General features: G+C 42.0%; 1 protein-coding gene across 3 annotated transcripts in view; it reads right to left on the reverse strand.

Moving 5' to 3' along the window:
• The window catches only part of MAP3K1 (mitogen-activated protein kinase kinase kinase 1), a 73,092-nt gene extending 61,402 nt beyond the window's left edge, over window positions 1-11,690 (reverse strand). The window contains exon 1 of one of the 3 annotated variants that reach the window (XM_045794321.2): window positions 11,181-11,690. In XM_045794321.2, coding sequence (XP_045650277.2) covers window positions 11,181-11,662 — 482 coding nt within the window. In that variant the 5' untranslated portion in view covers window positions 11,663-11,690. Of the gene's footprint in view, window positions 1-10,112; window positions 10,661-10,829; window positions 11,143-11,180 lie in introns of those variants that run through there. The other 2 variants (XM_087862140.1, XM_087862139.1) reach the window with 2 other exon arrangements.
• Window positions 11,691-12,422: the final 732 nt, after the last annotated feature.

Here is a 12,422-nt window from a genome sequence, read left to right on the forward strand (position 1 = left end):
CCCGGTTACCCGATTTGGTAGTGGCGAAACGTTCATGCATCTATACTCTTAAGTACTACATAGCACTGCATCTCTAGGCCATTCTATAAGACCTAACAGAAAGAATGGAAAGAAAGAACTGAAATTTGAAAAAATAATTAAAGCTTCTTTATGGAAAAATACTATAACTGAAGCTCAGAACTCACAACACAGAAGTGGAGGAAAACAATTGCAATACATGTTAGAGCTAAAATTCTAATATACAAAGGGTGATTACAAACAAATAAGAAAAAATGAACAATTCTTTAAAAAAATTTTTTTTTAAGATTTTTATGTATTTATCTGACAGAGACAGTGAGAGAGGGAGAGAGCACAAGAGGGAGAACAGGAGGCAGAGGAAGAGGGAGAAGCAGACTCCCCACTGAGCATGGAGCCCAATGCAGGGCTTGAATGACCTGAGCCAAAGGCAGACGCTCAACTCACTGAGCCATCCAGACGCCCCTGAAAAAATGAACAGTTCTTACCCATGTGTGAAAGGAAATATAACAAAGAAATATGAAGCTGTTAATAAATAGGACAAGTTGTACAATGATGCTAAAAAGCTAAGAAATGTAAATTAGAATAAGAAACCATCTTTTATCCACCAGACTGGCAAAAAAATGAAAGACCAATGATATGCAATGTTGGCCAAAATGTGGGGCCATAGGCACTCTCACATACTGTGAAGTAAATATAAACTGGTACAATGTTCGACAGGCACTTCAGCTATAGAATCAAATTTTAAATAAGAGTGTCCTTGGACTCAGCAATTCCACCTCTGAATATTTGTTTTATAGAACTAAATGCACAAATATATGAAATTGTATATACAATGGTAGTCACTGAAGCTTAATTTAACAATCCAAAAACAAACAATGTCTAAAAACAGGAAACTGGCTAATGTGACATTCATAAGATGGAATACTATTCAGTCATTAAAAAACAGCTCTATGTTTATCAAGATTAACTAACAAAATATTGTCCCCCCAAAAGCAAATTGTATAGTAGTCTACCATGTACAGTCCTTTTTGTTAAATGATAAAGATAAGTTTTAAAAAATAAACGGTTCAGTTGCTTTTAAAAGGACTGTCCAATAGTTTTATTAATGAAGTTTGATTCTATAAATTCTGAATCCCAGAAACATTAGGACCTCATACAACAACCTGGAGATTTCAGTGTAGCACAGTAACTGAAACATATTTTCAAAATTCAAAATAAATTCAGATTAAAACACTAAAATTTTTTCAGGAATATTAATACCTACATTAATTTGTCACATCTTTTATAAAATCTAAGTTTCGATGAAAATAATCTTACTTATTACCCAAGCAGAATTTAAGAATACTAACAGAAATCCAGAAAATAAGTAAGAGATGTAGCCAACTCATTATCTTGAAGGAGAAAGAAATGTGAAATGTCTGTTTCAAAACACTTATTTTAGAGCATGCAGACATGAAGAATGTTTTTGCAAGTAATTAAACCCAAAACCTCGCAGTCATCAAGTAACTTGATCAATGTTACAAAGTTGGAGCTTACTGCCTGACTCTTCACAGTCTCACTAGGAGAAAGGTCAGTGTAGACCAGTGGTGGTGGTGATTAATAAGTATCTTAAAGAAACTGCAGAGTATAAAATGACTCAGGCCAACAAATGAAGCAAAAAAGATTTTCCCACACAGACAATCCACATGACATTTCTAATGAATACCCTCCAATTTTATGCAATTCTAAAGAACACTTCATTTAGTCAGTATCATCAAGGCCATAGGACTACCTCTTCTAGGTAACTTAGAAGCTTACCACTTCAAGGATCAAAATACTAAAATACCTTGAATGAAAATCTTACTTAAAATATAATAAGCCTTCCAATTTAGTTTACTGAGTAGACAAAAACACCATATCATTTATTGATGAACCACACTTGACATTAAAAAAAATAAACAATCCTGATCACACTCATTCTACATATAAGGAAACTGGTACCCAAAAAATAATGAGGAAAGTTCAGTCATTTAATAAATTTATAATCTGAGAAGCTATCCAGATATGTGGAAATGAGTGTTCCTACACCAGGTGTCCCCCGACAGCAATGTCCTCTTCTTCCTGACAGTGATGTCCTCTTCTCCCTTCCTCTCTCCTCTCTTGCTGTCAAGTCTCTCTCTGTCTATACTGCTGCCATTAGGGAACCTGTCTCTTCCTCATACTGCTAGTCTAATTGGCTGCTTTTGATTGCTGCATGTTGCGGACACCAAATGGAAAAGACTATAAGAATAATATCTTAAATAAGTGTCAGTGAATCCTGAGCCAATGCCCTTGAAACTCTTGTTAAGCATAAAATCAAAGAACTTCAAAGGACAGATTTTGTTACAGGCCTTTTGGCGGCTGAGAGCCTTTTTCCCTTACTTCTTAGTGCTAAACCATGTTCTAGATAAGGGAGGCTGCAGGATTTAGTTACTACCAGTAAACTTTAAAATGTTTTCTGTTACGTGGGGCTCTTGGTTCCTAAAATTTCATACAGTATTTGCCTAGCAAATCTTTTCTTCAATGCAAACGTGAACTTCTATTTACTCCAAGATGAATTATTATTAATAACAAATTAATAAATTTTGCATGGAAGTAGGGTTATTGGGACAAGAAGCCCAGAAGTGGTATTTTAAGTTTACATTACATTATGAGTACTTGAAAAAATGAATCACTGCATTAATGCATAACACCTTTTTGAGCATATTTATACTCAAAATATAAATATACTCAAAAAATAAATACTCGGGACAAGAACCCTAAAATGGCATCTCAAGCTTACATAACATTCTGAGAATTTGAAAAAATGAATCGTTGCATTAATGCATAACACCTTTATGTGTATATTTATGTATATATGAATATGAACATGAGTATAGATATCATATATACATAAATATACATACACACCCATTTTCACCTCCCTAGTAAGTATAAAAGAATTACATACAGATAGTAAACTCTTCAAACCTATACCAGATTATCACGCAGTACAGCAGTCTCCCCTTATCCACGAAGGACACACTGCAAGACCCCAGGTGATGCCTGAAACCACAGATAGTACTGAACCCTACATATACAATGTTTTTTCCTATACATACATACCTATGATAAAGTTTAATTTATAATTTAGGCATAGTAAGAGAGAACAGTAACTGATAAAACAGAACAATTATTGCAATATACTTTAATAAAAGTTATGTGAACATGGTCACTCTCCCTCAAAATCTTACTGTATTGTACTCATGCTTCTTGTGATGATATAACATGATAAAATGGCTACATAATGACACAAAGTGAGGTAAATGACGTAGGCATTGTGATGCAGTGTTAAGCTACTAGTGACCTTCTGATGACAGTGTCAGAGGAGGATCACCTGCTTTCAGAGCGTGACTGATTGCAGGTAACCAAAGCCTCGGAAAGTGAAACCATGCAAAGGGGAGGCAGGCACTACTATACAGCTATCTCCTCCATGCCACATTAAGCTGTCCTAACCTCACTCAAGGCACTTGGTGTGTCTTTTAGTCCAGATACTCCCAATGAATCTATCACACTGAGAATTAGGACACACCAACATCTAGGGTTTTGCTGTTTAATCCTGTCTCAGCTAGGTCCTAGACTATGTCTGACCAAAGGTGAAGGACAAATGATCTACGAGGTTGAATGTGTCATGTATTATCCTTACTCATTTATTCCACAAATATTTACCAAGAGGCTACTCTAGGCCAGGCATTTTGCTAGGTGCTGGGTCCCTATCCAGCCACAGGCACTGCCCACTCAGGTCTTAATGTCTTTTGGAGAAGGCAGCCGATTATCAGATGAAATAACAAATGTAAAATCACAACACTGAGGGTAAGGACACTGTGCTATGAAGCCAGTATGGGAGATCAGGGAAGAAAAGCTTCCCTGAGGAATCAGTGAGCTAAGATTTGAACAATGAAGTGCTGACTTGGGACTGGGGAAAGTGTTCCCGGCAGAGGGAGCATGCAGTGCATGCCAAAGCCCTATGGCAGGAGGTGGTGTGCTGAGTTTGAGGAAATGAAAGAAGGCAATCCTGCCGAGAACAAGGGCAAGTGTGATCGAGATGGGCCTGGAGAAGCACACAGGGGCCTGGACAGGGCAGGGAATGGGTAGGGCATGTTAAGGATTCTCTGGTCTTTAACCAAACGGCAAGATTTTGAAAGTTTTTATACTTAATCTTATTTACTTTTCTAGAGGAACATTGTTATAATCAGATTAACATTTTAAAATGATCACTCTGGCCATATAATACAGAGAACAGATTGGAAAGCAGAAAGTAGGATACAGGGAGCAAGTCAAGAGGCTACTATATCAGTCCAAATAAGAGATCATGCAAGCCTGGCCTAGGGATGTGATAACAGGTCAAATCCCCAGGCTCTGATGGTGGACTAAATACAAGGAGTGGTCAAGGGTAACTCCTAGGTTCTGGTTCTGCCATTTCATGAGCAGAGAATATATTAGTAGGGCAAGGTATAGGGAAAACCCTGAATTTGTTTTTAGATATCTGAGTATGGCTATGTCACACAGACAGTTAGGTGTAGGTCTGGAGTTGAGGAGAGGTCATGGCTAGGAAAATAAATTCTGCAATCACTTGTGAATGGGCATTAATGGTGGGAATGGAGAAGACAAAATGACAGAAGCCCTAGGATCACCCTAAGGATCTTTTAATATTTACATTCAAGAGGGTGATGATGGGTCACCAAGGTAGAACTGCCAAGATTAAGAAGAAAATCAGGAGGGTTACCCATAAGCCCAAATAACTAGTCACTTCAAATACCAGAAACTCAATTTTCTCAGTATTTGACAGTTTGAGCATGGCTCTTAATTACTTTGTAAGTACACTCAGCTATTAAAGTAATTACTTTAAGTTATATGTTATATAAAATCAGTCAATATTATCAACCACTGATTGCTAAATACCAACTACTGCTACTATATATCAATATAAGAAACAGTTCTTGCCTTCAAAACTTGCCTTAAACTGATGATGATTAAAATCACATCAAAGTAAATTATTGTAATCGTCAGATACAGTAATTTAAAAATAACCACTTCAGGAAAATTAATTCATGCTAACATTTAGGGGCACCTAATATTCATGGGTGACAGACACTAGTCTAGGTACTGGGCAGTGGTATAAACAGGCAGAGTTCCTCATTTGTTAACAACTGATATTTAGTATCAGAATGCTGTTAAGACCAGTTTGAAGATTATATGATAATATATCAGCTAAATGACTATTTAGGCAACAACAAAAGGTAATGATCACGTCTATTTGTCAAGAGTAAAGTCTCTACCCAGTATCTATACTCTCTCCTTGCTCCATATACACTCATCATCACTATACTTTCATGTGATAAACTTAGTTAATGCACTAACTATAGCATCATGTAAGCTCCAGGGACTTCCTCCAGTCTTCCAGAGGTCCGATGGCCTCATTAGTTAATTCCTGGGTGTCAGACTGTACTCTCAGAAATATATGTTTGGTGGGTATTAATAACTTAAGAGTTCTTGGCACTCTATGACATCTCAATCTATTAAACCAAACTAACCAGAATGGTGTTCCAAAGGACTCAAGCACTAACAATACAGAACCCCCTTCCATACCTAAACATACCTAAACCATAGGATATTTTTTTTTTATTATCTTACACTCCAGAGCATATTTGACATTTCTTAACTTTTTTTTTTTTTAAGATTTTATTTATTTATTTGTCAAAGAGAGCACACACAAGCAGGGGGAGCAGCAGGCAGAGGGAGAAGCAGGCTCCTTGCTAAGTGGGGAGCAAGGAGCCCGATGCAGGACTGGATCCCAGGACTCTGGGATCATGAGGTAGATGGCTAACTGACCAAGCCACTCAGGCATCCCCTAACATTGTATTCTTAATTAGCAGAGTTGCTGTTACTAATAATAAAGACTAAATTTTAAAACCACCATTGGCATATATTGAGTTTCTTGCTCTCCATACCCCCTTTTCAAGGCCTCTTTCAAGAAAGAAAAAAAAAATCACATCTGAACTTGCAGTTCCATATATATTCCTCTTAAGAGTGTAGGCAGAAATAGTTTGAAATTATATCTAGATTCCTTTTTCCATTACTCTGGAAATGGAAAAGCCACAGTGTATACCTGTCCTAAGACAGGGTAAAGAGACCAAAGGAAAGGAGCAAAAACTAGCAGACCAAATATACAAGCAGAAAGTGGAACAAGGCCTGCATACTTAACTACTAACCTGGGAGGCAAATTAATTCCTCAGGAAGTTAGGGAAGTACCACTGTATTCACTACAGGAAAACGGTGTGGAAGGTTGTGGATGAGACTCAGAACACTAGTTTTTAACCTAGGAGTCTCTCTGTATTCCCATCTCTCTTAAAGCACTTAACATGATACTGTTAAACACGTTTATACTAAAACCTACCAAGAGAAACAGAGGCCATACATTAATGATCTTTTTCCCTACCACTCAGACCATCATCTTGTACAGATTTGTAAACCTTGGATGAATGAAATAAAAAATAACAAAGGAGGAGGGTATAGCTATACTGGAACAGTCTCTCTCCATGTGTGATGATTAAGATTCATGAGTGATGTTAATTTCACCTTCTTTATTTTCTTCCACTTATAATACAGCACAAATAAAAAAAATCTAACACTCAACATGAATTAATTATTCTCCTTGTCTAACAAAATAAGGTGATCTAAATACAGTCTACTTGTATTACATATACAAGGCCAGGTTACAGAAAACTATGCAGTATATACATATAAAGAAACAAACATTTTGGCAATGGCACTGGGTAGAGACCTATTACATTTACTATGACTCCTACAGAACAAATTCCTCCTTAACAATTATCAATTAATTTAATTATTAATTTGGAAAAATAAAAGCATAGATGGTAGAAAGAAATGAACTGTGGAGTCAGACTGACCTAGCTCTGTCTTCTAGTTATGTGATCACAGGGCTTTAGCATCACACATGAGTTTCCATCTCTTGAAACAGAAATTACAATGCCTTGGAGGGCTGTAGTGATAATGAAATGAGATACTATATATAACTGGCCTGACCTGCAGAAGGCAAGAAAGGTGACTACATGAAAGGAATCCAAACATATCTGCATACTCAATGAACATGTTTTTGCCACGGCTAAAATCCTCTTATAATCTTGCTATAAGAAGAGTACCTGATTAATCTCACTGTTTTGCAATGAACCACTTAATTCTGTTCCTGATTACTTCTTTCATGTTTAAAAATGTTCTTAAATTATTTGTTAAAGACAACTTGGGTCTGTTACTAAAACTGCACATTTCCTCTACTAATCTTCTACCCATTTATATTTTTAAGTAGCTCTAACTTTTGACTTAGGATATAAAAAGAGGCAAGGACTGAGGAAAATCACCAAATCTGAGGAATATACTTGGTGTATCTGATATAAGCAAAGTATTCTCAAGGTTAAACGTGCAATATAGTGTAGTCCTTAAGCAGCGTCCGGAGACCATTACTTTTCCATGCCACGTTTTTCTATCGCCTTCTTTACAGAGAAACACCTCTCAACCCAAGAAAATGGGTTACAAATGCAAAAGTTGTGCTTTCTAACTCAGAGCACTTCTGAATGCCCCATATTTTCCCTCAGGGGAATCCATTCACCATTAACTGCCTTGCCACCCCATTATTTCTTCTGGAATGCTCACAGCCAGTGTCAAGGACTGATGAGCAGACAGCCTAGGCAAGCTGTAGCTGGTTATTTTGCTCTCGTTGAAAACAAAGAACACTCCTTTCTTTCCATGTTTTGAAATCTTCAAGTCAGTAAGTCAATGATCATTTCTAAGACATGCAACATATGCTTGAGGTGCTATAGAAGACGTGAAAGAGTATCAATGAACAGGGCTACTTCCTGCTTTTTGTATCTAACAAAATGGAGTTATTATAGTGTATTGGAAATCATACATTAAGGAATGTTGGTTAACCAGTCACCCTTGCCAAAATCAGATATGAAAAGAAAACAAAAGCTGGCAACAACTATAGCTCTGATATTTTTCTTTCAGAATTACATTTAATAAGGTTAAATATAATGAAGAATGCATTAATGTTCTTTCTTGACTTAAAATAGAATTTGGAGATAATTCATAACTACAAAACTTACAAATTCACGTAAGTTACCTTATGTAACTACTTCTATTGTTTCATAAAATCACCAACTTAATTTCTTACAACTTATTTTGAGGTAATAATGTTCCTGTATCTCCTCTAGTAAAGAGTCACTAAATTATATTTTTAACCTAGCAGCTTCTAAAAGGAAGTGAAAGCTGAGGGCTATATGAGGATATAAAAGCAGCCTATGAAATGGCTTTAGTTTTAAACAAAAACTAACATTAACAAGTACAGCATATCTTGTTCTTTCATGGGGCCAGCAAATTGATAGTTAGGGTTTTTTTAAGTTACAAAAATAGGATAGAGTAATTATATCTACCAAACTCACAACAGCCTGTTCAATGGAAAATAACACTGTAATTTTTCTTCAAAAACAATAAATAGGAAGAAAAAGTTCCTAATTCTGTAATATAAGTTAAAATTCCAAACCCTTGGGCGCCACTTACAGGCATAAAACTTTCTTGGATTTCAATTATTACCCTAAAGGAGAGGGACAAACATAAAATCTTTTATTTTTAATATGAGTATAACTTACATAATTTATGCTTTACAAATGTATTTTACACATTTTTAGTTTCTATACCCAAAGATCAAAAAAACTGAAGGAAATTCTGAAATTGAAATCATAGAATTCTCTTTAAAAAAATGCAAAAGGTCTTTAGACAGGAGGGAACTCCAGACCCATACTACTACTGAAACAAAAAATACTTCAAAATCTCAGTTCTATATTTTCCTCCAGAAAGTACACATGAAACTGCTACCAAAAAAGTAAAATGTAAAGTTCCTGAACTCTTTATAATCAAAGTGTTTATATCAAGAGAGGCAAATGAATTTCAACTATACAGACAAGGAGCTGGAAGGAAAAAATCACTGTATTTTCAAGTTTAGGGAATCAACATTTTATTATAAATGAAGTTGGCGTGAACAAACAGCATTCTGGCTAGTGAAATTCATTTTTAAAAGATGATTATGCTGATTGGCTCATTATTTCACACACTGTGCATTACAATCCACTCCTTAAAGAGGGGGGAAAACACCTATGTTATAACATACAAAAATTAAACATGGGTTACTCAGTTCCTGAATTCTTTCTGCCTCCACGTTAGTCCTCTTTATTTTGTGTGGAGGCAACTCTAAACAACTTCTATACATTTTTACAGTGGTCGGTCTTCTACTATATTCATAGTTCATTAAGAGGACTAGAATGCTGACACTAAATTATTTACTGTATTCAAAAAGTTGCTCTCATGAGAACAGAAAATTAACTTCTAAAATTTAAGGTTTAATATTTTTGTCTGGAGCGCATCTGTAGTATCAACTGCCTTCAAAGAATTATTCTAGTGAGGTTTTAACCCAATCTTCACAGAAGCAGGAAAGTGTAGAGAAACTTAGCTCTTGTTAGACTAAGTTACATTTACAAGTGCACACAGAAAACTATCACAGCCACAAATATCCTTTCCTCTCAAGATTGCCATGGCACAGTGTTGACCATGATTTTTAGGGTGTTTTGTGTGGGGGGTGCAACTTCCTGGTAATAAAATGAACTGTGGTTTTAAATAAATAAAAAATCAAGCTCAAGAAAGTGCCAAAGCAGTTTAGATAATTAACCCAAACTAAGGAGTCCTACTGTCAAATTCATCTCACAAGGGAAACAAATATAAGACACAGTCTTTAAAATACCCAGAATGAAGGTCAGGAAACTCTACAGGGCAACGGTTAACTATCACAAAAACATTTCCAGCAACTCAAAATACTCATCAAGACTACGCTGTGCAAACACTAGTCAGATTTCCTAAAAACAAGGATTACGACTGTCACGCTTTAAAGAATTTCCTTTAACATAAAGATTTCCAATTGCCAATAAAGGGTCAGGCCAAGAACGGCTGGTCTGTTACCTTGCACGTACCGTAATGCATAGGCACTTAGGACTATCTGAGACGATGCCCACCGCACTGTGGTCCCTGGAAACCCGCAGCGGGCGAGTAGCCCGCGCAGCTGCACGGAGCAGGAAGCACCGCACCCCAGCCACGGTCCCCAGCTACCCCGGGAGGCTGCGGGGAGCAGTCACCACTGCTTTGAAACTGAATGGCTGACACATCCGGTCCTGGCTCTTACACCACTCCGCCAAATGCAAACTTCAAAGGCCAAATTCAAACTCCAAACAGAAGTCACTCAAGCCTTAGTGGCGCTGTGGGCATTCTCAAGAACATGTGGAGCCCCTTGAGGGACGCAATGAGAAAACCCAAGCCCTAAAATATTCCAAGTCCCCGAGTTTGCAGCCCGCCCGCCCACCCCTCTTTGACAGGCGTTACAATGCCTTCCACCCGGAGCGCCCTGCGGCCGTGCTGCCTTCGACGCGGCCAGGCCCGGCCCGGGTACCTGATGTGGGGCTCTGCCTGTCAAGGTGCGGTGTACTTCACGACGTTCTCCACCGCCCCAGGCCCCCGACCCGGCCTAGGGCTAGGCTCCGCACCCACCCCACCCCTTTTTTGACCACCGCCTGCCTGCAGGCTCGGGCCTCACCCCCAGCGATCCCGGGACTCTCTTCTGAGGGCGCCGCCGGGCTATAGCCCGCCCCCCAGCCCAGCCCCGAGGGCAGCTCCAGGGTCCCGGGCCGAGTCACCTCGGAGAGTCCCGATTCCGGGAGCCTCACAAAGCCAGCCCGGGGCCCCACACCTTATCTCAACGGGTCCCTGCAGCGCGGCTTGCACGCCTGTCACATGTCCGCAAACAATAACAAACTCTCCAACACGTCCCCGCCCCGGGTCCCCGTTCCGTCCCCCAGGCCAGGTCCCGGCCGCCGCCCGACGCCGGAGGGGTCAAAGGGGGTGCCCGAGGGCTCGGAACCCGGCGAGCGGCGCGTAGCCAGGCTGCGCGGAGCCCCGGGACTCAGGGCGCGGTGCCCTCGGTTCATTCATTGCCCTCGCCCGCCCGCCCCCCAAGTCCTCGCCGCGTCCCCGGCCGCGCTGCTCACCCTGCGGGGACCGCTGCAGGAGGCGGCTCGGCGGCGGGCGTCCGCTTCTCCCCAGGCTCGGCCCCCGCGGGGCTCGGGGCGCCGCTGTCCTGCGCGGCCGCGGGCTCCAGAGGGTGGGCGCCGCCACGGTTCGCGGCTCCGTGAGGCTGCGGCACCGCCACAGGCTGGAAACCGCTCCCGCCCGCCGCCACGTCCGATGGCTCCGGCGACGGGGAAGTGGAAGAGGACGACGGCGAGGCGGCGAGGAAGAGCGGCGGCTCCGGCAGCTGGTCCAGCTCCACACTCCGCACTTTGCGCAGCTGCCGCCGCCGCCAGTCAGCCCGCTCACGGCCCCCGCTGCCCGCCTCCCGCAGCAGCCCCGCGGCTGCCGCGGGCGCGCTGCTCGCTTTGAGAGCCCCTCCGCCGCCGCCCGCCTCGGGGCTCGCCGCCCCGGCGCCCGGGAATCCCGACGACGAGGCGCGATTCCCCGCCGCCGCCGCCATTTTCTCTCGCGGGCTACATTCGCTCAGCCCTTGCGAGGGAGGGAGGGGGCGGGGAGAGTGCAGGGGGAGGGCGGACCGGAGGGCGCAGCGCCGCTAGCGTAGGGCCGCCTGCGCCAACTGCGTGAGCAGGGCCCGCCGAGTGCTTGGCCTGGACGGTCGGGCAGGCGCACCGGGCTCGGCCGGGGCGGGGGGGATGGCGGGGAGCAGGTGAAAGGAGTGGGCTGTGCGCCCGGCGTCGCGCGCGGGCCGGCGCAGTGGGCTGGGACGTAACCGCCGCAAAGGCGCCCTGGGCTTTGCGTGTTGCACTCGCTGGGCCGCCAGGTACTCCCGGGCTGCACCGGCGAAAGGAGGAGCTTCGGCGGCGGCAATGCGCCGCTTCCTCTCCGCCGCAATCTCGGCCCGGCTCGTCAGGAGGTCGCCTAGCGAGGGTTGCCATTCGAACTTAGGTGTGTAGTGCGTTGAAGGGGATGCAGGCGAGAGGGTTTGCGGTCTGTCATTCTCACTGCCCTTTGCAGTGGGCGTCGGGGAACCCGGGCGAGGACCAACCCTCCTCCCCCACTCCGCGCGGGACGGGCAGGTAGCGCCCAGGGTTGTCGCCTGATGCAAAGCGAAAGAAACCCAATGTTTAGCAGACGTGCAGCCGCGGACCAAAAAAAAAAAAAAAGTTTTTCTTTAAAAAACCTTTCCTCATCTTTTGTCCTCCTCTCCCCTAACACGAGCTACAAATAAAACTTCAAAGCTTCCCGGAATATCTTGTTCA

This window comes from Ursus americanus, chromosome 5 (genome assembly GCF_024610735.1).
Source record: "Ursus americanus isolate L20-20 chromosome 5, mUrsAme1.1.p, whole genome shotgun sequence".
Taxonomy (NCBI): domain Eukaryota; kingdom Metazoa; phylum Chordata; class Mammalia; order Carnivora; family Ursidae; genus Ursus; species Ursus americanus.